This window comes from Tenrec ecaudatus, chromosome 7, assembly GCF_050624435.1.
Source record: "Tenrec ecaudatus isolate mTenEca1 chromosome 7, mTenEca1.hap1, whole genome shotgun sequence".
Lineage (NCBI taxonomy): Eukaryota > Metazoa > Chordata > Mammalia > Afrosoricida > Tenrecidae > Tenrec > Tenrec ecaudatus.
Window position 1 is genome coordinate 133,474,963 of NC_134536.1, and position 23,151 is coordinate 133,498,113.

The following is a 23,151-nucleotide window of genomic DNA, read 5'->3' on the forward strand; positions in this document are numbered from 1 at the left end:
ACTCTCAAACATTGGAGAAACTACTAGACCTAGGGGGAGGAAGTCACCGAGTTAAACAGCACATGCCACCTCTAGGTCCTTCTTGGCTTTTTGAAAGAAAAAGATTTCTGAAATCCCATCATTTTTCCCCCCATCATTTGTTTTTCATGTCCATCGCTGGATTGCAAACCGCCCCCCTCCCCACTTTTTAAAAGTATGTTTGTCTGCCTTAGCCTTTGCTGAATTCTTTAACATTTTTATAACTTTTTTGCTCCTTGTGAGCAGGGAAGCAGCCTAGCAGTGAGTCTGGTTACCAGGACTCTTCGCAGGTCTTCTCACTTGGTGCCTAAGGCTAATTTCTTCAGCCACCATCCTCCCAGTAACACACAATGTACCTTCAGGTTTAGAAAGTTCATGAGAAATCCGTGTTAAAAATCAATATGTGGTGGAGAGAGGGTGGGGTGGAAAGGGGGAACCGATGACAAGGATCTACATATAACCTCCTCCCTAGAGGACGGACAACAGAAAAGTGGGTGGGAGATGCCAGACAGTGCAAGACATGACAAAATAATAATTTATAAATTATCAAGGGTTCAAAAAAAATTATCAAGGGTTCATGAGGAAGGGGGGAGCAGGGCAGGAGGGAGGAAAATGAGGAGCTGATGCCGGGGCTTAAGTGGAGAGCAAATGTTTTGGGAAGGATGAGGGCAACGAATGTACAAATGTACTTGACACAATGGATGTACATATGGATTGTGATAAGAGTTGTATGAGCCCCAATAAAATTATTTTAAAAACACCAATCTGCAATTTCCCATCACAGTTCCCGAATTTCAAACATACATTTGCATGCGTACCGCCACGTGCCGGTATTGGCCTTATCGTCCCTCTTCCAGACGTACTGACCGTTCATTCCAGGGAGCACACGGTTGGTTGGTGCCGCCGACGCAGAGAGCAAAGCACTACCGGGGCCGATGCCGTCTCCAGGGGCCTGCTGTGTTTGAGACCGTTGCTGCAGCCTATGTAGCAATCAATCTTGTCGAGGTCTTCCTCTTTTTACCCGGATTCGTAATTTTGGCAAGCATGACGTCCTTCTCCAGGGACTGGGCTCTCCTGAGAACATATCCAAAGTGTGCCAGACAAAGTCTCACCACCCTCGAATCCCAGGAGCATTCGGGCCGTCCTTCTTCCAATATGGATTGGTGCTTTCTTCTGGCCATCCATTCCAGTCTTTGACAGCGCCACAATTCAAAGGCATCGATTCTTCGGTCTTGTTCACCATCCAGCTTTCCGGTGCGTAGGAGAAGATGGAACACGCCATGGCCTGGACCAGGTGCACGTTTGTCCAGTAAGTAACATATCTGTTCATCCTGTTTTCAGAGCCCAATTAAAAGAGACCGGGTGCACTGTTGGGTAAGTCGAGGCTTTCTAACCACCACTTGTTGGTTCGGACCTTCCAGCCACTGCGTGGGAGACAGATGAGGCTAATCTGTTCCTATAAAGATTTAGTCTTGGAAACACAATGTAGGGTTGCTACATAGTCAGAGTGAACTCCATGACAGTGGGTTTGATTTGGGTTTGGGATGCCCAATTAGGAATTTTAGAGGTCCCTGCCATTGATCCCCGGGTTGGAAAAAAATATATACAATACTGTCCCAGCCAAGTGCTTTGGTGCACTGACTGAAACCATTCAGTCTGGGTTCAATGCTGGCTCTGTGACTTACTAGCTATGAGACCCCTAGCTTCTCTGTGCCTCAGTGCCCTCATCTATAAACTGGAACTGATGGTAGCAGCCCTGACCTCGCAGGATTGCTACAAGAACTAACTAGCCCACGCGCTTAGACCCAGGCTTGGTACGTGACGAAATTAAGGCAGTGCTGGCCGTTGGTTCTGCAGTAGCAGATGTCACGGAGTGACGGTGAGCATGGAGATGTTCCCCTCTCTCTCCCTGGATACTGCAGTGGTTCTCTGGAAGCACTGGGTAGACCAGCAGCGATTCCTCCCAAATGGAAACGACACAGAAAACTTTGCACTGGGTTTTCCAGGCTCTAAGCAGTTGCATCTTTTAATGTTTTCTGCTAACTACCTACCTCATCAACTCAATGTCCAAGCTGCCCAGTCCTATTTCCATACCATCTGCCCAATGACTCGCTTTGTTTCCATTAAAACGTTCATCTCTCTAGCACCAATGTTCATTTCATCGTCTCTGGGCTAGGAAATTAGCCTTCTAATACATTTCATGATTTCTATTCTTTCAATAGTCCAGCCTTATCAATGGCTCTGTACAGTCCACCACCATCTTCTAAACCCTTCCAACATGGTCCCCACCTGACTATCCATCCTTCCCTATCATCTGCCTACATTCTCCAGCCAAATGGAGTTACTCCCTGTCGATGAAGTCAGCATTTACGTTATCCTCTCCCCCATACTGTCCCCTTCCTCAGAAGACCTACCCTCCTTGTCTATGAGAAGCCCAGACCAACTTAAAGGCTATCATGTCTCCAACGCCATCCATGTGACATGGGCTTCTTCAACTAGTTCTTCATGCTTCGCCTAGAGCCCCAAATGCCACGGAAACTTACTTCACATCGATGTCCCCTGTTCCTGGGAGGTCTCTGCACGACCGTGGATCCTAGCTTTTTTCAGGGCAACACCACCCACAAGGCCAGTGCTTTTTAGAAGATATAGCTAGACACGTTTCTTTGGGTTATATTTTTATCTAAAGTCCAGAGCCAAATAGCATTGTTAATCCACAGAAGTATAAATCCCCACTGCTCATTTCACCAAGACCGAAATGAGCATAGATGGACCGATTCCAAGGAGGGGAGAAATGACTTTGCCTCTCTTCCAGCTTCAGTTGGTTTAACCATCCCTCTCCTTTGCTCTTTGCTGCTCACCAGGTCTCCTTCTCTCAAGTGTGGCGAATTAGGTAATTAGTGAAAGAGCAACAATTTTGCAGAGAAAATGGTTATGTCTTTAGGGAAGTTCAATAGCTCAAAATAGGTAAGAAAATAATTTACTGGATCTAGATAAAGAAAGCAGATTGGGGCCCCTGCCAGCTCTTAGCAGATCCAGGGGTGGCTGAGCAGCCCACACCTGGCACCGGCCCTGGCCCCGGCATCCATCTCTCTCTTCTCAGTGTTGTTGCAGAGCAAGAGAACTAGCTAGAGCAGAGCGTTCTCAGAAAATGGTGTGTGTGTGTGTGTGTGTGTGTGTGTGTGTGGCTTCAGACAGTCTGATCCATGACCTCTGTGAGCTCCACATCTTTCCCAAATTTTCCATAAAGCATGTAAGTTGTTAGAAAACATGGAGCCTAATTATTATTCTCTGAAAACCTACCTTGATGTCCTGGGATTTAGGCTATACAGTTTGGCTTCCAATTTTTACAGCAACTGGGCAGGAATACCAATAAAAACGTATGTGTGCTCTGCTTTGGGAACTGCAGTTTGCTTCGCTATAAGGTGACAGTAGTGTGCGCCCCCTGGGCCCACCCAGGCTGGCAGGCACTTCTGAAGTCTAGCCTCAGGAGAATAGTCTTTCTGGAGAATTCCATCTTTGCTTTAATGCATCTATTGGCCAAGGGGAGTGCTGGCACCCTTGAGCCAAGGGCTCTCCTACTTGATGTTTTTCAATTGTCCTGGACAGCTCTATGTTTTTTACGTTGAAGGTAGACCAGGAGCATTCCAGAGGTCATCAAAACAATTGGTGTTTCATGATTGATTTTCTACTTTTCAAAAGTACTGTAGACTGCAGTGCCATTTCCTCTAGGGTCTTCCCTGGACACCTCATAAGACACAGCCTGGGCCCTTGCTTAGCCATCTTGATTGGTCTACCACAGACACCCCTAATTCAGTCAACAGAAGGCGGGGAGGGGAAGGAGCAGGGCAACTGGAAAGGATTCCCTCTTGCAAACCAGACAAAAGGAATGACAAGCTGGTGCGTTTTGCTGGAGGCAGGTGAGAGGAGTCTAGATGGAAGAGCAGTCAAGACTCTTCTTCTCTGCCTTAACCCGGCCCCAGCATTCAATACAGAACCCCATCTGTTTTGTTCAACTGACAATTTCCTTTAGCAGGAAACTAAGATTCATACCGCGTTTCAGACTGCCACCGAGTGAAGAAATAGCTTCACTCTTTAAAGACTTTGCTTTTTAGGGCATTCAGCATGTAACCTAATTTCATTTGATGGGGTTTGTTGTTTTTTTTTCCTTCTCCATTTGCTGCCTAGAAATGTGTGCTTCGTTATCTCCTGCAGAAATGGGGCTGAGGACGGTGATGGACAAGAGCAGGCATATCAGTGAATTACCTGCGTCACACACTTTATACCACACAGTTCTGCGCCCGTACCCCCGAGGGGAGGGACTTACTGGACCCCTCCAATTCTCTATTTAACAAACATACACAGATAATCACACTTAAAAGAGCAAAGGACAGTCTGTGAGCACAAACGCTTACGTGGGCAAACCAAACTAAACCCGTACTCGAGAGTCAACTTTGACTCCCAGGGATTCCACGTGTGTGATAGGCAGGTTCTGATTCAACTTGGCTAGCAAGGATTCTTAGTGACTTGGCACTTGGGGTCTGGAAATCCCCCATGATGTGACCTACCAGCATGGTCAACTCCATGCATGGTTCCGCTGTGATATGAATCCTGCATCTGTCTCACTGACCTCTGGCTCTTTGGAGTTGAGTCAATGGCCTGTCATATTGCCTGTTACCCTTGGATTCGTTAGGCTCTGCAGCCACCAGCTTGGCCTAGTGGGGTTGGATTCATCCACTTCTACCTCCATCAACCTCTGATCTTCTGCGTCCTGGTTCATCAGCCACTCAGCTATGTGAGTCAGGAAGAGCCTCTAGCTGAACATCTGATCCTCAGCCTTGAACCAGACTGGACATACCTGCTTCTACAACTGTGTGAGTCACTTTTATGGATCTTTATATATAATATGTGCCTATTCACTTTCTGGTTATCTATCTATCTATCTATCTATCTATCTATCTATCTATCTATCTATCATCATCTATCTGTCACTAGTTTTGCTTCTTTCGAGAACCCAGGCTACTAACAATGTGTTACAAAGCAGAACTTCTCCAAAGGGTTTACTTGATTGTGATCTTTACAGGAGATTGACCACCAGGCCTCTCTTTTGCAAGGGCCCCTGGGTGAGTTTGAACTACCAACCTTTAGGTTAGTAGGCAAGTGCAAACTACTGGTGCTTCACAGGGCTCGGAGGGTAGGTTTCACCTAAGGGGAATGCTTTCATCTACTAGGTGCCTTGGGGGATTGGTTCCCAGACTAACAAATCAAGACTCCCCTTTACTTTGTCCAAGCTCTAACCTTCCAAAGTGTTCTCCCACAAAACACTGGGGGCTTTATTGTAAACATACATAGAGTGGAAGATGATTTCCGGAAATAAAAAAAAGAGGGGATTCATTTGGAATGGTCGTTCAGATCATTTTGAAATGAGGAAAACAAAAAACCGAAGGAGACAAAACCAGTGAATGAAGAAGATCAACTTTTTAATTTGGAAAGAATAGTCGAGCAGTGATCAGGAAGAAGAAATACACAACGCCGGGCCTCTGGAGAAGATGGGAGCCCTTGGCAAGCAGGGATGAGCTTACTTGATGTCACACAATAGGGCCACTCCTCGCAGGATCCAGTGGTCCGGGGACAAGACTGTTCTCAAGTACACCACGGTGATGAAGGTCAAGTCTGTGCGCCGGGGTTTCTTGTAAATGGGACACACATACAGCTTGGGGTCCTTGGGCGCTGTGGAGTTGATGGCAAAGATGTGTAACACAGGCAGCTGTGTGAAGAGCACCTTGGGGGTGGATTCGGTGAGCTTCCCGTTCCGCCTGTCCCAGGCGGCTCCGTCCATGTAGAGTCCATAAATATACACACCTTCCTGGAAGAGGCAAGCATAAGGTACTAGGATTAAGAACAAACAACTAGCTGCCGTGGGATGAGCATCCAGGACTGTAATAAGCATTGTCAGGTTTTGTGTGTGTGTGTGTGTGTGTGTGTGTGTGGTTTTTTTAAAAGAAAACAAACACTGGTCTCAAAACAATGCCACTAAAGCAAGACAGCCCTGCTGGGCACGCAGCATTAGTGAAAAATTAAGCCCAATTCTCGACCCCTCCACTCCTGCTCCCCCCACCCCCTTAGCCCAATATGTCTTGGGGCTACAAGTCTGAGAGAAATGTTCCTGTCATTGGTTAATTTTCATGTGGGTATATGTGTGTGTCCCCTGCTTAGAGCAACAGACTCAGCTGGCACGCCAGCTATGTCTCTAGTCCAGCCAGGGGTGTAGGGTGGGGGAGGAGAGGAGGAGCTGAGGGTGGCAGAGGACCTCAGTGTGCTCTCCTCAAGCCAACCCGTGGCACCTTCCATGGATTTGAACCATCAACTTTCTGGTTTCTCTCCACGTGCTTCCTCTGCACCCTCTGGGGACTCCCAGTTCATAGGAGAGATCAAACATAGGGCTGCAGGTGGCCCAGGCATTCCTCCACCTGTCCCAGCTCTGGGACCCGGCTGGAAGGGGCCCCGATGCTCTGGACTGCTACTCCAGTTCTGTTTCTACTGTCTCAAGCAGTCACTGATCCCACGAGCAGCCCACAAAAGGAGCAGGAAAGGCCTTTTTGGCAAACACACACGTGGGTAACGTGTAATGATTAAGCAATGAAGTCTGGGGAGCTGCCAGACCTAATCATTAGCCTCCCACTCTGGCAGGTGGGGGAGGCTCTGGCCTGGAGGTCACCTGATTTCAAGGGAGGGAACTTTTGCTGCCAAGTTAATGGCCTTCAGGGAGGTATTCATAGGTCCTTTCTAAGCAGAGCCGGCTGGGCTCCGGGGCCACCTGTGCGCTGCCCCACACGGTGCCTACCCCAGGGGGGTTCGTGATCTCCTCCTTGGTCTGTCGCAAGACTTCATTGTGGATTGTCACGGAGTCCAGGGCCCAGCCTTTGTGGGCGCGGGTCACTTCCTGCCTCATGGCTGTAAGGAAACCTTGATGAAAGAGGCGGGGAAAGAAGGAGAGGAGAAACGAGAGGATTGTAAGTTTGGTGCAGTCCATTTTGGAAACAAGGAGGAAGCAATGTGACGGTCACTTGCTAAGCAGTCACCCCCTTGCAAGCCAGTCCCAGCTTCCGAATGCTGCTGTAACAGAGAGACTGGACCATGGGTGTTTTACAGGACAGGCATGTACTCCCCACATGCCAGGGACTAGAAGAGGGAATTCAGGACACCAGTCTAGGAGATGTGTCTCCTTCTCTCTCTCTCTCTCTCTCTCTCTCTCTCTCTCTCTCTCTCTCTCTCTCTCTCTCTCTCTCTCTCTCTTTCTCCTTCCATTCCCCCTTCTCTCTCTGTTGTCACTGGGGGAAGAGCCTCTCCAGCTTTAGTTTCTATCAAGGGCGTGACTCACATCCTTGGTGAGATCCTGAGGCGTCATCATGTCCCCGTTTATGCGGACCCCCCTGGGCTCAATCAGACCTTGTTTATATCTTAAAAGTGGTTAGCTTTGATACCAGGAGGGTGGAGGGAGGGTGGGGTGGAAAGGGGGAACCGGTTACAGGGACCTACATGTGACCTCCTCCCTGGGGGATGGACAACAGAAAACTGGGTGAAGGGAGACGTCGGACAGTGGAAGATGTGACAAAATAATAATTTATAAATTATCAAGGGTTCATAAGGGAGAGGGGGAGCAGGGAGGGAAGGGGAAAATGAGGAGCTAATGCCAGGGGCTTAAGTGGAGCACAAATGTGTTGAGAATGATGAGGGCAACGAGTGTATAAATGTGCGTTACGCAATTGATGTATGTATGGATCGTGATAAGAGTTGTATGAGCCCCAATAAAATGATTATTTAAAAAGTAATTATCCTTAAGGCACACCCTACTCTGAGAGGGCCTCATCAACACAGCAGATAAAAACCCTATTCCCAAATGGACTTACATCCACAGGCATATTGGAAGGACATCCAACCAATATTGGGAGGGGGGAGGCCACCGGGGAAGATGGGGGGGGCGGTCATAATTCAATCCATCCCAAGAAGAGTGGTGTTTTGTTTTGTTAAGAAAAATTCTGTAGGGTGGTCCTTGCTTACAGTGTTTTCTTTTTAAGGAGTTCTGTGATGAATTAAATATTCCTCACCTGCACCCTTTCAATGCTGTCAGGAGTTCAGCTGGTCAAGTTCTACCCACTGCCACCGAGTAGCTGCTAATTCATAGTGATAGTATTTGTGGTCTCGGAGGCTATCCACCCTTTATAGGAGCAGAGAGCCTTGTTTTCCTCCTCCAGAGCGGCTGGTAGGTTCAAACCACAACTTTGTGGTTACCCAACATTGCCATTAGGGCTCCTTGTTCAAGTGCTACCACGATGCCAACCCAATTCTGGCTCCTATCCTCTATCTGAAAATATTATAGGCACTGGGGCCTAAGCCTGGAATTGTGAAATATTCTGAGAATGACATTCCAATTAAAACTCGAATCAAATCATTATCAAGCTTCTATTTGCTTTAATGGAACAATTTCATTTGGTCTGAGGAAATAAGGCAGAATAGAAAAACCTGACTTTTAATTTGATCAAGCAAAGCAATCACACCGGAAAGGAAAGCTACAGATTTTAATGCACATAATAACGTTATTTTAAGGCAATTTGAGATTCTGCATAGCATGGTCGTACTTTAAGCTTACTGCTTGCAAACCATGTCATTTCGATCCCAAGGAGAGACGCATTTATTGGAAAGGCAGCAGTTGATGTTAGGAACTGTCTCCTAAATTTCAATATGGTCTTCAAAACCTTAGGAAAATTTAGCTGCGACCTATATGTTACATTTCGGCCCCCTTGTTACTTTTGAAATTCACGAGGCTTTTCAGTGAGTCAGCTATGGAATGAGCACACACATCGCTGCTATTCCCTGAGAACTACTGTGCACAATTCAATATACACAGAAGTGATGAGATGTTTTGTTGGGTTTGAGTTGGAGGAACGAGGGGAAGAATACTGCTAGGCACGAGTACAGGCTCCGAGGTAAAATCTCTTGGATTTGGACAGAGTATGTAAGTCTCTAGCACAGTGATTTCTAGTTGGGCCATGATCTGCAAGGTCTGTAGTTCAAAACCACCTGCCAGCCCCTCAGGAGAAAGATGAGGCTTTCTTATTCCCATAAAGAGTTACAGTCTTGGAAACTCACTGGGGCAATTCTACCCTGTCCTGTAGGGTCGCTGTGAGTGGCTGAGTTGGCATCGACTCGATGGCAGTGAGTTTGGAACCTGGCTTCCAGACTCAAGCTCAGACCAAATCCCTCCCCAGTTATTAAGCTGGACACGTAGAGAGGCTCTTGTGTGTTTGTCCGTTCACCCTCTCAGGAGTGGCCACCACCTGCCAGGTCCTGCTCCGTGGGGGATGGCCACCAAGGTGAAGCGGTCATCATCCACAGACCCTGGATTCAGGAGGCTCAGACTACAGTGCCCAAGGCAAACAGACCCAACAAACAAGGACTCCACACAACACACCAGCATTGTGAACAAGGTGTGAACAAGGGAACCACCCAGGATGACAGGCAAGGGGAGGCTTCTTTTTTTCTTTTAAATCGTTTTATTAGGGGCTCATACAACTCCTATCACAATACATGCACACATCAATTGTGTAAAGCACATTTGTACATTCGTTTCCCTCATCATTCTCAAAATATTTGCTCTCCACCCAAGCCCCTGGCATCAGGTCCTCACTTTTACCCCTCCCTCCCTCATGAACCCTTGATAATTTATAAATTATTATTTTGTTATATCTTGCTCTGTCCCACGTCTCCCTTCCCCAACTTTTCTGTTGTCCATCCCCCATGGAGGGGTCACATGTAGATCCTTGAAATTGGTTCCCCCTTTCCAACCCACCCTCCCTATTCCCTCCCAGTATCGTCACTCACACCACTGGTACTGAGGGGATCATCCGCCCTGGATTCCCCGTGTTTCCAGTTCCTATCTGTACCAGTGTACATCCTCTGGTCTAGTCAGACTTGCAAGGGAGAATTCGGATCATGACAGTGGGAGGGGGCGGGGGAGGAAGCATTTAGGAACTAGAGGAAAGTTGTATTTTCCATCGTTGCTACATTGCACCCTGACTGTCTTGTCTCCTTCCCAAGACCCTCTGTAAGGGGATGTCCAATGACCTACAAATGGGCTTTGGGTCTCCACTCCGCACTGCCTTGCTCATTCACTATGGTATCCTGATCCCTGATCCCTTGACACCTTGTGATCACACAGGCTGGTGTGCTTCTTCCATGTGGGCTTTGTTGCTTCTGAGCTAGATGGCCACTTGTTTACCTTCAAGCCTTTAAGACCCCAGCTGTTATATCTTTTGATAGCCGGGCACCATCAGTTTTCCCAGATTTACTTATACACCCATTTGTCTTCAGCAGTCATATCAGGGAGGTGAGCACACAATGATATCATTTTTTTGTTCTTTGATGCCTGATAACTGATCCCTTCAGCACCTCGTGGTCACACTGGCTGGTGTGCTTCTTCCATGTGGACTTTATAGCTTCTGAGCTAGATGGCCGCTTGTTTACCTTCAAGCCTTTAAGACCCCAGACACCATATCTTTTGATAGCCGGGCACCATCAGCTTTCTTCACCACATTTAGTTGTTCACCCACTTTGTCTTCAGCGGTTGTGTCGGGAAGGTGAGCATCATAGAATGCCAATTTAATAGAAGAGAGTATTCTTGCATTGAGGGAGTACTTGAGTGGAGGTCCAATGTCCCTCTGCTGCCTTAATACTAACCCTATAAATATATGCACATAGCTCTATTTCCTCATCTTCATGTATAAACATATTTGCATATGTACATGTCTTTATCTAGATCTCTATAAATGCCCTCTGCCTCCCAGCTCTTTCCTCTATTTCCTTTGACTTCCCTCCTGTCCCACTATCATGCTCAGTCTCCACCAGGGTTTCAGCAATTCCTCTTAGTTACATTACCCTTGATCATGCCCAACCAGACCTCCCACACCCTCCTCACCACTGATTTGCATCACTTGTCTTCCCTTGTCCCTGGGTTTATTAACACCACTACCATTCCCCACACCTCTCTGGCTCCCATGTCCCCACGGAACTATCAGTCCCATTGTTTTCTCCTCCAATTGTTCATCCAGCCTATCTTATTTAGACAGACCTGCGGAGATAATAACATGCACAAAAATAAGACAGAGTACAACCAAACAACAATATACAACAAACCAATGACAAAAACAAAACAAAGCAAAACAAAACACAACAAGAAAGAAAAGCTTGTAGTTAGTTCAAGGATTGTTTGTTGGCCTGTAGGAGTGTTTTCCAGTCTAGTCTGTTGGGGCACTACACCATGACCCCAAAGTACACCTTCAGCATTCCCTGGGGACCTCGTTGCTCCATTCCCTTGCTGTTCTGTTGCATCCCCTTTATAGTGTGGCGGGATCCGATTGGGTGCAATTCCCTCACTGTGTCTCCGGTGAGGGACATCATGTCTTATAGTGGAGCTGGACATGTTGTTCTCTCTGTCGACTGGCTGTTCTAATTGGGGTCATGGACCTCAGGGCCTGGTGGGCCAGGATGTGCTCCACTCTCTCCTCCGCCCCCTTCATCTGCTCCCGTGTGCTGTGATCAGATATGTCCCTCTCCCGGAGCTGTAGATTCAGTGTCGTCCTTTGAAATCAATTATTCTGAGGGGAGGGGCAGGTGTCCACGTAGCAGTTGGGGTTGGGGCCGGCCCCCAGAGTGAGGGGAGGTTTCAAAGAGGGGGGTTTGGCAGCTGGTTTGACTACAGGCAAAGGAACAGCATGTGCGAAGGCACGGAGGTCTGGGTGGCCAGGGTGGCACATACAGGTCCAACAAGGGCGATGCGCTGTTTGTTAGTTGCCTTTGAGCCCGCCTCCACTCGTGGCGCCATGTGCAGAAGAGGAAGGTCCGTCGCTAGTTCCTCTGCCGGCTCATGAGCCTAGGCTTGTTTGCGCCCACCACCACGGTTATTGTGGCGTGCCTTCCACCTGGGGGTCTCCCCTGCTCGCACTCACCCTGGCAGTTGCCTGCAGTGAGCCATACGGCAGACATGACTTTTCAGGGTCTTGAAGACCACATGGGAGCCCTGGTGTCATGGTGGTGACGCACTGAGCTACTAACCTCGAGGTCAGCAGTTTGAAACCACCAGCTGCTCCACAGGAGAAAGATGGGGCTTTCTACTCTTGCAAAGAGTTTACTGTCTCGAAAACCCACGGGGGCAGTTCCACCCTGCCCTGGAGAGGTGCCACGAGTCAGAATGGACTCCCTGGCTGTGAGTTGGTTTGGGGTGTTTGGACACTTAATGACAGCTTTGGGGCTTGGTTCTGTGGATGGTGGGAAGCCACAGTGTCTGGTCAGTAAGCAAATTGGTTGGTTGTGTTGACATCTGTCTGCTAAAGCATCCTCAGAATGCTGTGGAAGCGTCCTAATATTCCCAACGAAAAGCCGGTCCATTGGGAATGCCCATTGAAAGGACTTTTACTGTGGAATCTTCAGCAGCGATAGTTTCGTGGCACCGAGCGTCTCTAATAGGAAAGGGTGGCTTTAGGGTATAAAACATTCAGTACAGGGTGGGGCGAGGTGGGTGCATGCAACATAGTAACCTTTTCCTCGCAGCAAGCGCTGGCCAATACCTGTGCTCTGTGGAGAGCCCCCTGATTTGGACAGGTAGGCTTCCCTTGTGAAGATTGGAGATGCTATGCTTTAGCTGTAAAATGCCCATTTCTCCCAAGTCACTCCTTGGAAATGCCATTTTTACCATTCAATGTGCAGGGTGTGCGTGCATGTGTAGTGTGTGTGTGTGCATGTGTGTGTGCGCGCGTGTGTCTGTATGGTGCATTGGATACTATAGATCCAAGTAGAGGGCTTGGGATGAAATTGACCCAATTTTGTTACATTTTAAAATTCATCACTGAACTACGAATCTACCAAGTCATCATACACAAGGCGTGAATCTTGCTCCCAACCCTCCATCTGCACCCGCTGAATCATTTAATTTTTCCATAACACGCCACCATAAACCTGACCTCCCTTCCTGCCGCACTTGGGACAGTGCTGCCCCTGCATGCGTGCGTGCGTGCGTGCGTGCGTGCCAGAGGAGATGTGAGCTGGATCCTTTTGTGCGTAACACATCTGATTCCGAAGCTTCCGGTGTCGTCAGAGAGCTCTGAAAACACGTGTGCCGAGGAGACTAAATAACCGATGACAAGGCGAGACCGTCCTCTGTCTTCTCCCGACCGGGGACTACGCACGATGCGGTCTGGCTGACATCAGCGATCAGCCTCGTCACATTTAGAAAGCACGCTTCGTCTGCTGCTAGAGGGAATGCAGAGCACACAGCGGTACTGATTATCACACCACATTCCCACCTGCAACACAGAACAACTCGTTGTTGAAATGTTTGAGTCCGTTGTGGTCATGTGTGTTTTGAGCACTTTCTAACAAAGGAGGAGCCCCCGTGGCAGGGCCTGAGAAGCCCTGGGTTGCTCAGCACAGGGTTGGCGGTTCAAAGCCACCCATGGAAGGAAGATGAGGTGCTCCATTGCTGTAAAGATCTTCCGTCTGGGAAACCCTCTACAGTCACCAATTGGAATCAGGAGGTTGGCAGTAGGTTTGGGGTTGGGTTTTCCAGCCCACGAGGTTCATCTTCCGGCGCTGTCTCAGACAACGTTCTGTTGTGACGTCCAGGGTCTGTGTGGGTTCAGAAGCACTTCTCCGCCCTTCGCTTCTGGTCTGTGTTCATCTGGAAGCTTGGCCTACCATGTGGGCTTCTGCCACTTGAAGTACCGGTGGCAGTGTTGCCAGCACCAGAGCAATACGCACTACCACATTGAGACAAACTCTCAGCTGGGTGATAGGACAGGACATTATCTTATTACCCCACACTGTCTACGGACAAGTAGACCTACCTGGGAAATGTATAGACAAGGACAAAAGATGCCACCTCATTCCTTCTCCCTTGGTACTTGTGAGATGAAGGTTGGGTGGTACTAATAGTCCCATTGACTGTTGTTGTTGTTGCCAGGTGCTATTGAGTTGATCCCAACATCAGACGCATGTGGGACAGAGTAGGACTGCTTTATAGGGTTGTTTTGTGTTTATTTTTCTGTCTGTAATCTTTATGGAAGCCGAATGCTAGGCCTTTGCTTCCATCTTACTACTGGGACATGTTTGAATCTCTAACGTGTAGGTTAGTGGTTACGGGCAGACCATGGTGCGTGTTAGGAAAATGTTGTGTAAAGAGTAGAGAGTGGGATACTGTTCTGAGTCAGTCTCATGCAGGGACCATGGGGAAGAAACACATGTTTGCAAGTCTCAGTGGTTTTGTTTGGGCTTCTTGAATGGAGCAGCCTGATCTTTGGCATTCAAAGGGCAGGGCGTCCATGGATGTCTTCATAATTAATTTTTAAAAAGTGAGTCATCATCTTTCTTGTAGACTTATTATCAAGTCTCATGGAAAAGAAATCTATCTCTTCTGATGCTTATATCATTTAAAAAGACTATTGATGTGCTTTTCTGTTTCAAAGCAGGAAAAGCAGTGTGTGTGTGTGTGTGTGTGTGTGTGTGTGTGTGTGTGTGGCCCCCATTTGCATTTAAAATTTCTTAGACCAAATTTCAATCACTAGTGATTCATATGTTCATATGTTTGAGTCTGGAGTGAAAAACAAAAAGTTGGGCCAAGTCTTCAACAATAATAACCTTCTATTCTTCACGAGATTTAACCGCCCACGTGATAAATGGATGATTTGACTATTCAGACATCGGGGTTCCATGTGGTCTAAATGAGATGCTTAAACATTTCTTTCTCCCCTTCAAACTCACACAGCATAATGAATTCTTAAAAGGCTTGTCAAACCTATTTTAGAAAAAATCACTTCTAAACTAGGATCATACTGTGGAAACACAGGTCTAAAGTAACATTTCTTATGCCTTAATTCCTAAAATAGGAGTAATTTGGCATTTCAGCAAACGGATTACTGTTAGGTGACCTATGCAGTCAGCTGGCTTCACGAAAGCTGCAGAGACCATTAAAGCATCATTTCACGCAAGGTCTCAGAGACGGCGAGAGAAACAGCTCATCAGGAAGTTTGTTCCTCTTGATTTTATAAGGAATTGGTGTGTAGTCTGTCATGATGGTCCAACACCCCAAACATACAATATTTTTTCCTTTAATAAATGAACCCATCCTCCTCATGGCTTTAGGATGTGTCGTATTTCCTGCCTAATCAGTTACTAAGACTCCCAGGAGCATCTTCAGAGACGAGGAGAAATGATACTCCTGCCATAAGTTTATGACAGGCAGGTTTTCCCCCAAAGGAGAAGCAAATGGAGTTCATTGGTAAAAGACCAGAAGTCGTTCCATCAAGAACAGGTTGATCAAGCCAGATGAATAACAAACACACAGGACACCTTCCCTTAAGCTTTGCTGATAATTGAGCCACCTGGGAAGCCTTCACAACGCATGTTGCCCAGGGCACCCCACCTCCATTTCCCCAGCCCCCACCTCTCCATGAACAATTTACTCGGGACTGGTGGCAGTAGGGCAGTGCTTTTTAAAGGCAGGGCTTCTCCCACGTGGAAGAAGCACACCAGTCTGTGTGATCACAAGGTATCGAAGGGATCAGGTATCAGGCATCAAAGAACTAAAAATCAAATCATTGTGAATGAGGGAGGAGTACAGATTGGGGACCCAAGACCCATCTGTAGGCAACTGGACATTCCTTTACAGAAGGGTCTCAGGGAGGAGATGAGCCAGTCAGGGTGCAGTGTAGCAACAATGAAACATACAACTTTCCTCTAGTTCCTAAATGCTTCCTCCGTCCCCACTATCATGATCCCAATTCTACCTTACAAATCTGGCTAGACCAGAGGATGTACACTGGTATCAATAGGAACTGGAAACACAGGGAATCCAGGACAGATGAACCCTTCAGGACCAGTGGTGAGAGTGGCAATACTGGGAGGGTGGAGGGAGGGTGGGGTAGAAAGGGGGAACCGATTACAAGGATCTACCACAGAAAAGTGGGTGAAGAGAGATGTCAGACAGTGCAAGATAGGTCAAAATAATAATAATTGATAAATTATCAAGGGTTCATGAGGGTGAGGGGAGCGGGGAAGAAGGGGAAAAATGAACTGATATGTAGGGCTCAAGTAGAAAGCAAATGTTCTGAGAATGATGATGGCAACCACTGTACAAATGTGCTTGACACAATGGATGGATGTGTGGATTGTGATAAGAGTTGTACGAGCCCACAATAAATGATTTTTTTTCAAGGCAGGGCTTCTCAAACATGAATTGCATCACCTGGCTGGAGGTGGTGGTGATGGAGGTCTTGTGAAAATGCAGGTTCTGAACGAGTAGGACCGGGGTGGGGCCTGAGAGCCTGCAGGTCTGTCAAGCTCACAGATGATGCTAATGCTGCCATCTGGTGGACCACAGGCTGGGCAGGGAAGGTCAAGGTCGAAGGCCATGGTTCTTCTCCCACTAGACTGACTTCAGGAGTCTTTAGGAGAAGAGAGTGTACAGACTCTGGAGGCTTCATCCCCAGAGATTCTGCTATAGTTGGTCTGGGTCCCAGGCATTAGTATTGAGGAATGGCCCTGCAGGTGGCCCTGATAAAAAGATGGATGTGATAGTCACTGCCAGCTCAGCCACCAGCCTCATTTTAAGAAAAAGTTTGGCAAGTGGAAAAGGAAATTCCTCATGCTCCACACAAAACATTAGGACAGCTGTCAGCAGTATGGCTGACACCTTCCAGGGCTCCTTGAGATGCATGGAGCCTCTGAAATGTCATTGATCGAGGCCACTGCTGACCCCTGTCAACGCTGGGATCCGCAAAGTCCACGGTGTCTCACACCTCAATAATGCAATTCCCTGCACTGATCTGTCTTCAGCTGTTTGGTGCCACTGAACTCATTGTGATTAATAACGACCCAATACAAAAGGAAGCAAACACTGCCGGGTCCCATGACATCCTCGCAATTATTCCTACATTGGGCCCATTGTTGCGGGCACAGTGTTCATCCATCTGGCTGAGGGCCTTCCTCTTTTTCACTGGCTCTCTCCTTTACCAAGCAGGAAGTCCTTCTCCGGGGACTGGTCCCCCTTGGTGACATGCCCAAAGTATGTGAGACAAAGTCCGGTGGCCCTCAGTTCTCAGGAGCATTTGTTCTGGACGTCCAGGGCATGTCCAATATCTTTGCTACCGCTGTAATCGATTCCTTTTCTATTTATTGTTCAGCTTTTACAAGCATACGAGGCAACTGAAATACCATGGCTTGGGTCAAGCACACTGTTAGGCTGGATTCTCTACAGAAGCCAAACCAGTAAATCTTCTATGTATCTATAAATATAGAAATTTATATATAGAAACATAACTTTGTGGAAGCAGACAAGTTCAAGTGTGGGCAGATTCCAAGTCCCCTGGTCGGATATTAGGTTGGAGGTTTCTTCAGATGTGCATAGCTTCAGGTGTTCATGAACCCAGGACTAGCAGGAGGATAATAGGCTAGTGGCTGCAGAGATGGACAAATCTGAGGTCAACAGTCAGGCATGTAGCTTCAGGAGCAAATGAATCCAAGGTTACCAGGTCAAATGGCAGGCAGTTGACAACTCCTAGGATCTGCACACAATATGGCAAGGCACTGGCTCAAGTCCAAAGCACCAGGGGCTCCATAAGCCAAACGTAGGATCTCGACCCAGCTAAAGGGCAAGCATGTTTTCCCACAGTTTCCACTTATGTTAGAAGCAAGCCACACCCACTTCCTTCGGATTGATCACCCCAGGGCTCTGCTCTGAAACGGGTGTTGCCCCCTAGCCTAATCTTCTTACAACTGGAAGATCCCTGTTGGTGGAAGCTGATTACATTGTGTTGGGTCACACGACGACGGGTGGGGGGGGGGGATTGCTACTGAGGTCTTGACTGACAAGCCACTGAGAATCCTAAACCAGCTAATTCGACATGAAACCTTAGTGCAGTGGTTCTCAACCTGTGGGTGGCGACCCCTTTGGGGGTCGAACGACCCTTTTACAGGGGTCGCCCAATTCATAACAGTAGCAAAATGACAGTGATGAAGTAACAATGAAAATAATGTTATGGTTGAGGGGTCACCACCACAGGAGGAGCTGTGTATGTATTAGAGGGTCTTGGAATGAGGAAGGTTGAGAATCACTGTCCTAGTGATCACACCCACTTTAGTCTTCCTCGTGGCTTCTTTGCTCTTGTACTTAAAAATTTTTTTTAAGCGTTTCTATGTTCCATCTTCCACTCTTTGTTCTACCTGAATTTTAAAAAATCATTTTATCGGGGGCTTGTACAGCTCTTATCACCATGCATCCATCTATCCATCCATCGTGTCAAGCACATTTGTCCATATGTTGCTCTTTCACATTTTAAAAGGGGTCATTTGCAGCAGATTTTCCCGATGCAATGTCTTTGGATTTCTCAACCTTTGCTTGCTAATGGGGAATCCAAGTACAATGAAACCTTTGGCCACTTTGATTGTTTTTTCCATTATCCATCTTTATTCTCCACAGGCTAATTTACGCTTACTTTTCCTCAACCCAGGCTGTCACCCTTCCCCTTCCTCCCAAACCTTTCCACTGTTTCTGCTGGCATGGTTCTATGGTGAACACTTTACATCTTCGGCCAGAGAAAGACGGGGCTTTCCACGCCCATGAAGAGTTACATGCACAGGGGCAGTTCCACACAGGGTCACGATGCGTCAGCGTCGACTCGATGGCAGTGGGACCCTGTCACAGACCATCCTCCCCACCTTCTAGGCCTTGCTAGAACTTAACTAAACTTAAACTTAACTAGAACTTAACCCTCAAGGATAGTACTTTTTCCTTTGTCACATTGACTTATTCATTCCCTATGAGAACTTCGGCTACTTGGACATATCAGTTGGTCAAGCATCTGCCCGTTGATTGTTGCAGTGACCTGCCTGTCTCCCCAGCATGGTGCCCATTCCCTAAGGCCACCACACAAGTGTCCGCAGGACAGGGTCCCATCTTATGCCCCCACTGGGTTCTGAAAGTTGCCAAGCAATCTTCCCACCTTCACCTTGGTAGCCCTCTTTCTTAAGCTGCCACGCTCCTTAAATCTCTCTTCCGACACCTCCTGGCTTTCAAGATAACAACATCTCCTTCTTCAAAGGGAAAAAGAAACCATCAGCTACACGAGACTGCCCTTGACTTCTTGCCACCAGGCCTACTAAATTAAGCGCGTCTAAGTGTGTTCCTTCCTTCTTGCTGTGGTTAAAGTAGGTAAGGCGGGTCTCCATTTGTTTAAAGAGAATACCTCCACCTGTGAGTGCCATCGTCCACTCCCCACTGTCGCTTTTACTACTTTTTGTTATCTTTAGCCTCTGCCCCTCTCTTCCTGCCCTTCTCCCTCTCCCCCCACTCCTCACCTCTCCCTCTCCTGGCTTCTTCCCATCAGCACTTGAACACATTCAAGCCTTCCTTATCATTAAAAATAAGAAGAAGAAAAAGAAAATGTTTCCTTCTTCAGACTGCTGCTCTCCTTTTCTGTCTCTCTAGTTCCTCATCTCTCGCTCAATCACCCTCAAGTCTGACTCTCTCACCTCCCAACCCACTCCGTTGAGACGTGTCTCACCAGCCGGCTCCTTGCTGACCAGCCTTCTGACCATCTCTGGTCCTGTCTTGCTCAATCTCTGGCAGCCTCGGTCCCTGCTTCCTCCTCTCCCCTCATCTTCCCTGGCACCCCGACCTCCTTGTTCTCCTCTTACACACCGTGTGGGGGAGAGGTCCATTCTTGAGACTCTGGGAGGTCTGCACAAGCAAACAGAGCAGAAGGCTGAGGAGACGTGGCTGGCGTGAGAGGCACATGGCTGAGCCAGGTGTGGGAGCTGAGCAGCAGGAGGTGCCCTGCAGTCGGCATTCGCTACCTCAGCAGTCGCAAGTGAGACTCAGAATTCCACTTGAGGGCTTGAGATGAGCCAGTAGTGATATAGGGACTGCAGAGGCGAGCAGGTGCATGGGTGAGACTGGCTGAGGTCACCAGTGGAGGAGGGTAAACAGAAGCGAGGCCAGGGCCAAGGGCGGCGAGGGAGGGGAGAACTAAGCAAGGGCAGGGACAGAAGTGGAGGCAGGAAAGCGTTTCTAGAGCCAGCGTCCCCTAGCTAAGGGGAACGAAGGTGGGGAAGGCCGTGGAGTTTGGTGGCCTTGGATAAAGCAGTGTGTGGAGTGGCAGGGAGTCGGGGGGGGGGGGCGGCGGTGGGGATGAGAAGGTCACTGCGTGCAGAGCCGAGAATCATAAGAGGTAGGTAGAGTGTGATGAAGGTCAGTATATGTGAAGGCAAGGAGGACGCGTTGTTTCCACTCTGGAGGAAGCGACGTGGTCTAATAACCAGAGGTGAACGGCAGGCCGCTGGAGACCTTTCCAGGTGGCCCTGGAACATGGTGGTTAAGCACTCGGCCACTAACTTAATGGGGAAGAGGTGTGACCGTCTGCTTCGGTAAAGGTTTGTCGTCCTGGAAACCCTCTGGGGCCGTTCTACTCTGCCCCGTGAGTCGGAATGGGCTCTCTGGCAATGGGTGTGTGTGGGGGGGGGCGGGGGGGATGGGCTGGTTAGGGGCATTGCTGTGATGTCCGTCACAGGCTTTCTCAGTTCCAACATCTGGGGACAGGGGCAGGGGAGTGCTCCTGCTTAAACAGGTGCTTAGCCCCTCAGGGTTTGTATACCTGGGTTCCCTTGGACACTGGGAGCATCTCTGGGTGACACAGTGTGTCCGAGGGCTTCAAAGAGGTTGTGGAAAGAAGGAATTACACGATCACGGCATCCCCCCCCCACACCCCCAGGAGCTGTCTGCAGCTCCCTCGTCTCTGGGGGCACCGTGAGGGGGAGAGGATTCAACAGCGCAACCTGCTCGGCTTGGATTATATATTTGGGACAAACTCAGGGCTGTTCCGGGAGGAAGCCCCCCAGCCCTTCCCAATCCTAAAGTTCTGTGAACCCTAGAAGCACGTTCCCACCCCAACCAATGGCAGGCTCTCCTGACTCTCCTCTAGGCAAGCACTAGGAAGGGGCTGCTTGCTGGCAATGAGGGCCTGCAGCTAAAGGCACACGCGCAGGGAAGGGGTTGGAGATCGTTTTCCCAGTCCACACTCGCTAGCAAGACAGAAGTGTCCATCACCTTGCTTCAGCAAAACCCCCCTCTGACGGGGAATTTATGATTTGTTTTAGTCAATAAGTTGTCCCCGACATTGCTCTCTAACAGACCGCCACAGCTTGTCAAGGCACGGAGAGGAAAATCAGAAAAACTGCCGCCGCTTAAAACTCGAATGGCATCCAGCTCCGGGTGGAGTTAGACATGCAGGAAATCAGGATCCGGCCGCCTCCATCTAATCTCCAGGTGTGAGACCCCAGCGAGCACGCCCCGCCCCTGCTTCTATTCCATTAGCAGCACCTGTGACTCATCCCCAACAGCAAATGGCAAAGTCCGACCATCACTTAGGAGGTCGTGAAGGGCAGTCCATACCCAGGCTCATCATAAGCCATATCCTTTGGGATAAACCGCATCCCCATATACAGTGCTCATACCAGCAGCAGCACCACCACATCATTACCACCATCATCCAAATCTCAATCAGATGCACCGGACATGCTGAGAAGATGCGGAAAAGGTCGACTTGTGGGAAGAAGAGACCAGAGAAAGCCTTTGAGAGGCCCAAGAAGCACAGCCTTCAAGAGTACGTGACAGCCGGGGACATTCAGGGCTGAGCCTAGGTCATCCATGCACCGGAAAGCTACGCGCACTGAGCAAATACCACAGGTCACAGATACAGGGGAGCCGGCCCGTTTTCATAATCAAATCTAATTGCCGCACGGTTGAACTCCACAACTGCTAGGGGAATGATTGTGAAGGGGCTGAAAATAGCAGTCGGCTGACTCAGACTCTTCAAACAGGCCAGACCAAATAGCAGCCGCCCATAAGGTCAACTGGCAGCGCCGCAACCAGCATGAGCTCAGATCCTGATGTGTCACTTGCCTTTGGGGTGCACGGGCTCCAAACTCCCTCAGGCGGAGGGGCAATTACCAGGGGCTCAATGGGAAGTGCACACCAAAGCCCCCGGAATGCCATTCGTGCCGTCTAAGACAATAAACTACGCCGTCAGCTGGGAATAAACCTGAGCGCTTTATAGTCTGCTTGCCCGTCTACGCAATGTTGGCCAAGCGCTTGTCACAAAAGCGTGTTCTCTTTGCAAAGGGTGCTGTTTTAGTCAGATGCGTGTGCACGCTTCTGTTGAACAGCACTTCAGTGTTCTGAGCCAAAGACAGCACTTATTTCCCCGAAGAGCCCCGGATTGGGAGATAGGAAATTCTGGAGAGACATTTGTGTCCAGAAGCTAATTGTTTGGTGATGTCACACAGTGGCCCGAGAGCCTCCCAAATGGAAAGGACATTATCTGTCTGTGCACCGTTGGTGAACATGCGTGGTGTTCTGGGAGCTCGGGGCTTTCTAAATTTGGCCAAGTGATGTGGAACAGAAAGTAATTTGTCCTTCATGTCCAGAGAAGGGAAAGGAAGCAGAGAAGTGATTATTGTGTGAGAAAAGTTGGCCTCCAGTCTTCTAAGCTATTGACAGAAACCAGTCACAGATAAGGTGTGTGTGTGTGTGTGTTTGCTTATGTACAAAGCTTAGAATGTTTGCAAAAGTCTGGGGCTTGCCAAGATACAGAATTCCACAAGAGTGTATCAAAGCTTCTTTTGAAACTCGAGATGAAGGGGAAAAAAGATCATTATTATTAACAGGCAACCCTAAGAAACCGAAGAGAACCACCCCATTGGGGTTTCCAAGGCTGTAAATCTTTACAAAAGCAGACCGCCTCATATGTCTCCTGGGGAGCAGATGGTGGGTTTGAACCAATGACCTTTTGGTTAACAGCCATACACTAAACCACTGTAACACTGGGGTTCCTTTTCAACAAGAGAAGACATACTTAAAGTTTAATAGAGGATAACTAAAATGGACAGCTACATCTGTTTTCTTTAAACAGTGTTTCGGTTGGAGGGGGAAACCCGCAATGATGGGAAGAAGTTGTGTGCTGTGATTAATAACTCAGAAACCTGTGTCTATGGAGAGTCAGGGGGAGCTAACTCTTCCTCCTTTGGTTTCTG

General features: G+C 48.4%; 1 protein-coding gene across 1 annotated transcript in view; it reads right to left on the minus strand.

Annotated features, from left to right (window-relative positions):
* Positions 1 to 5,593: 5,593 nt before the first annotated feature.
* Positions 5,594 to 23,151, minus strand: part of DNAH8 (dynein axonemal heavy chain 8) — a 358,510-nt gene continuing 340,952 nt past the window's right edge. The window contains exons 91-92 of the mRNA XM_075554113.1: positions 6,860 to 6,981; positions 5,594 to 5,881 (exon numbers count right to left, since the gene is read on the minus strand). Of these exons, the coding sequence (XP_075410228.1) occupies positions 5,594 to 5,881; positions 6,860 to 6,981 (410 nt within the window). The remainder of the gene's footprint in view (positions 5,882 to 6,859; positions 6,982 to 23,151) is intronic.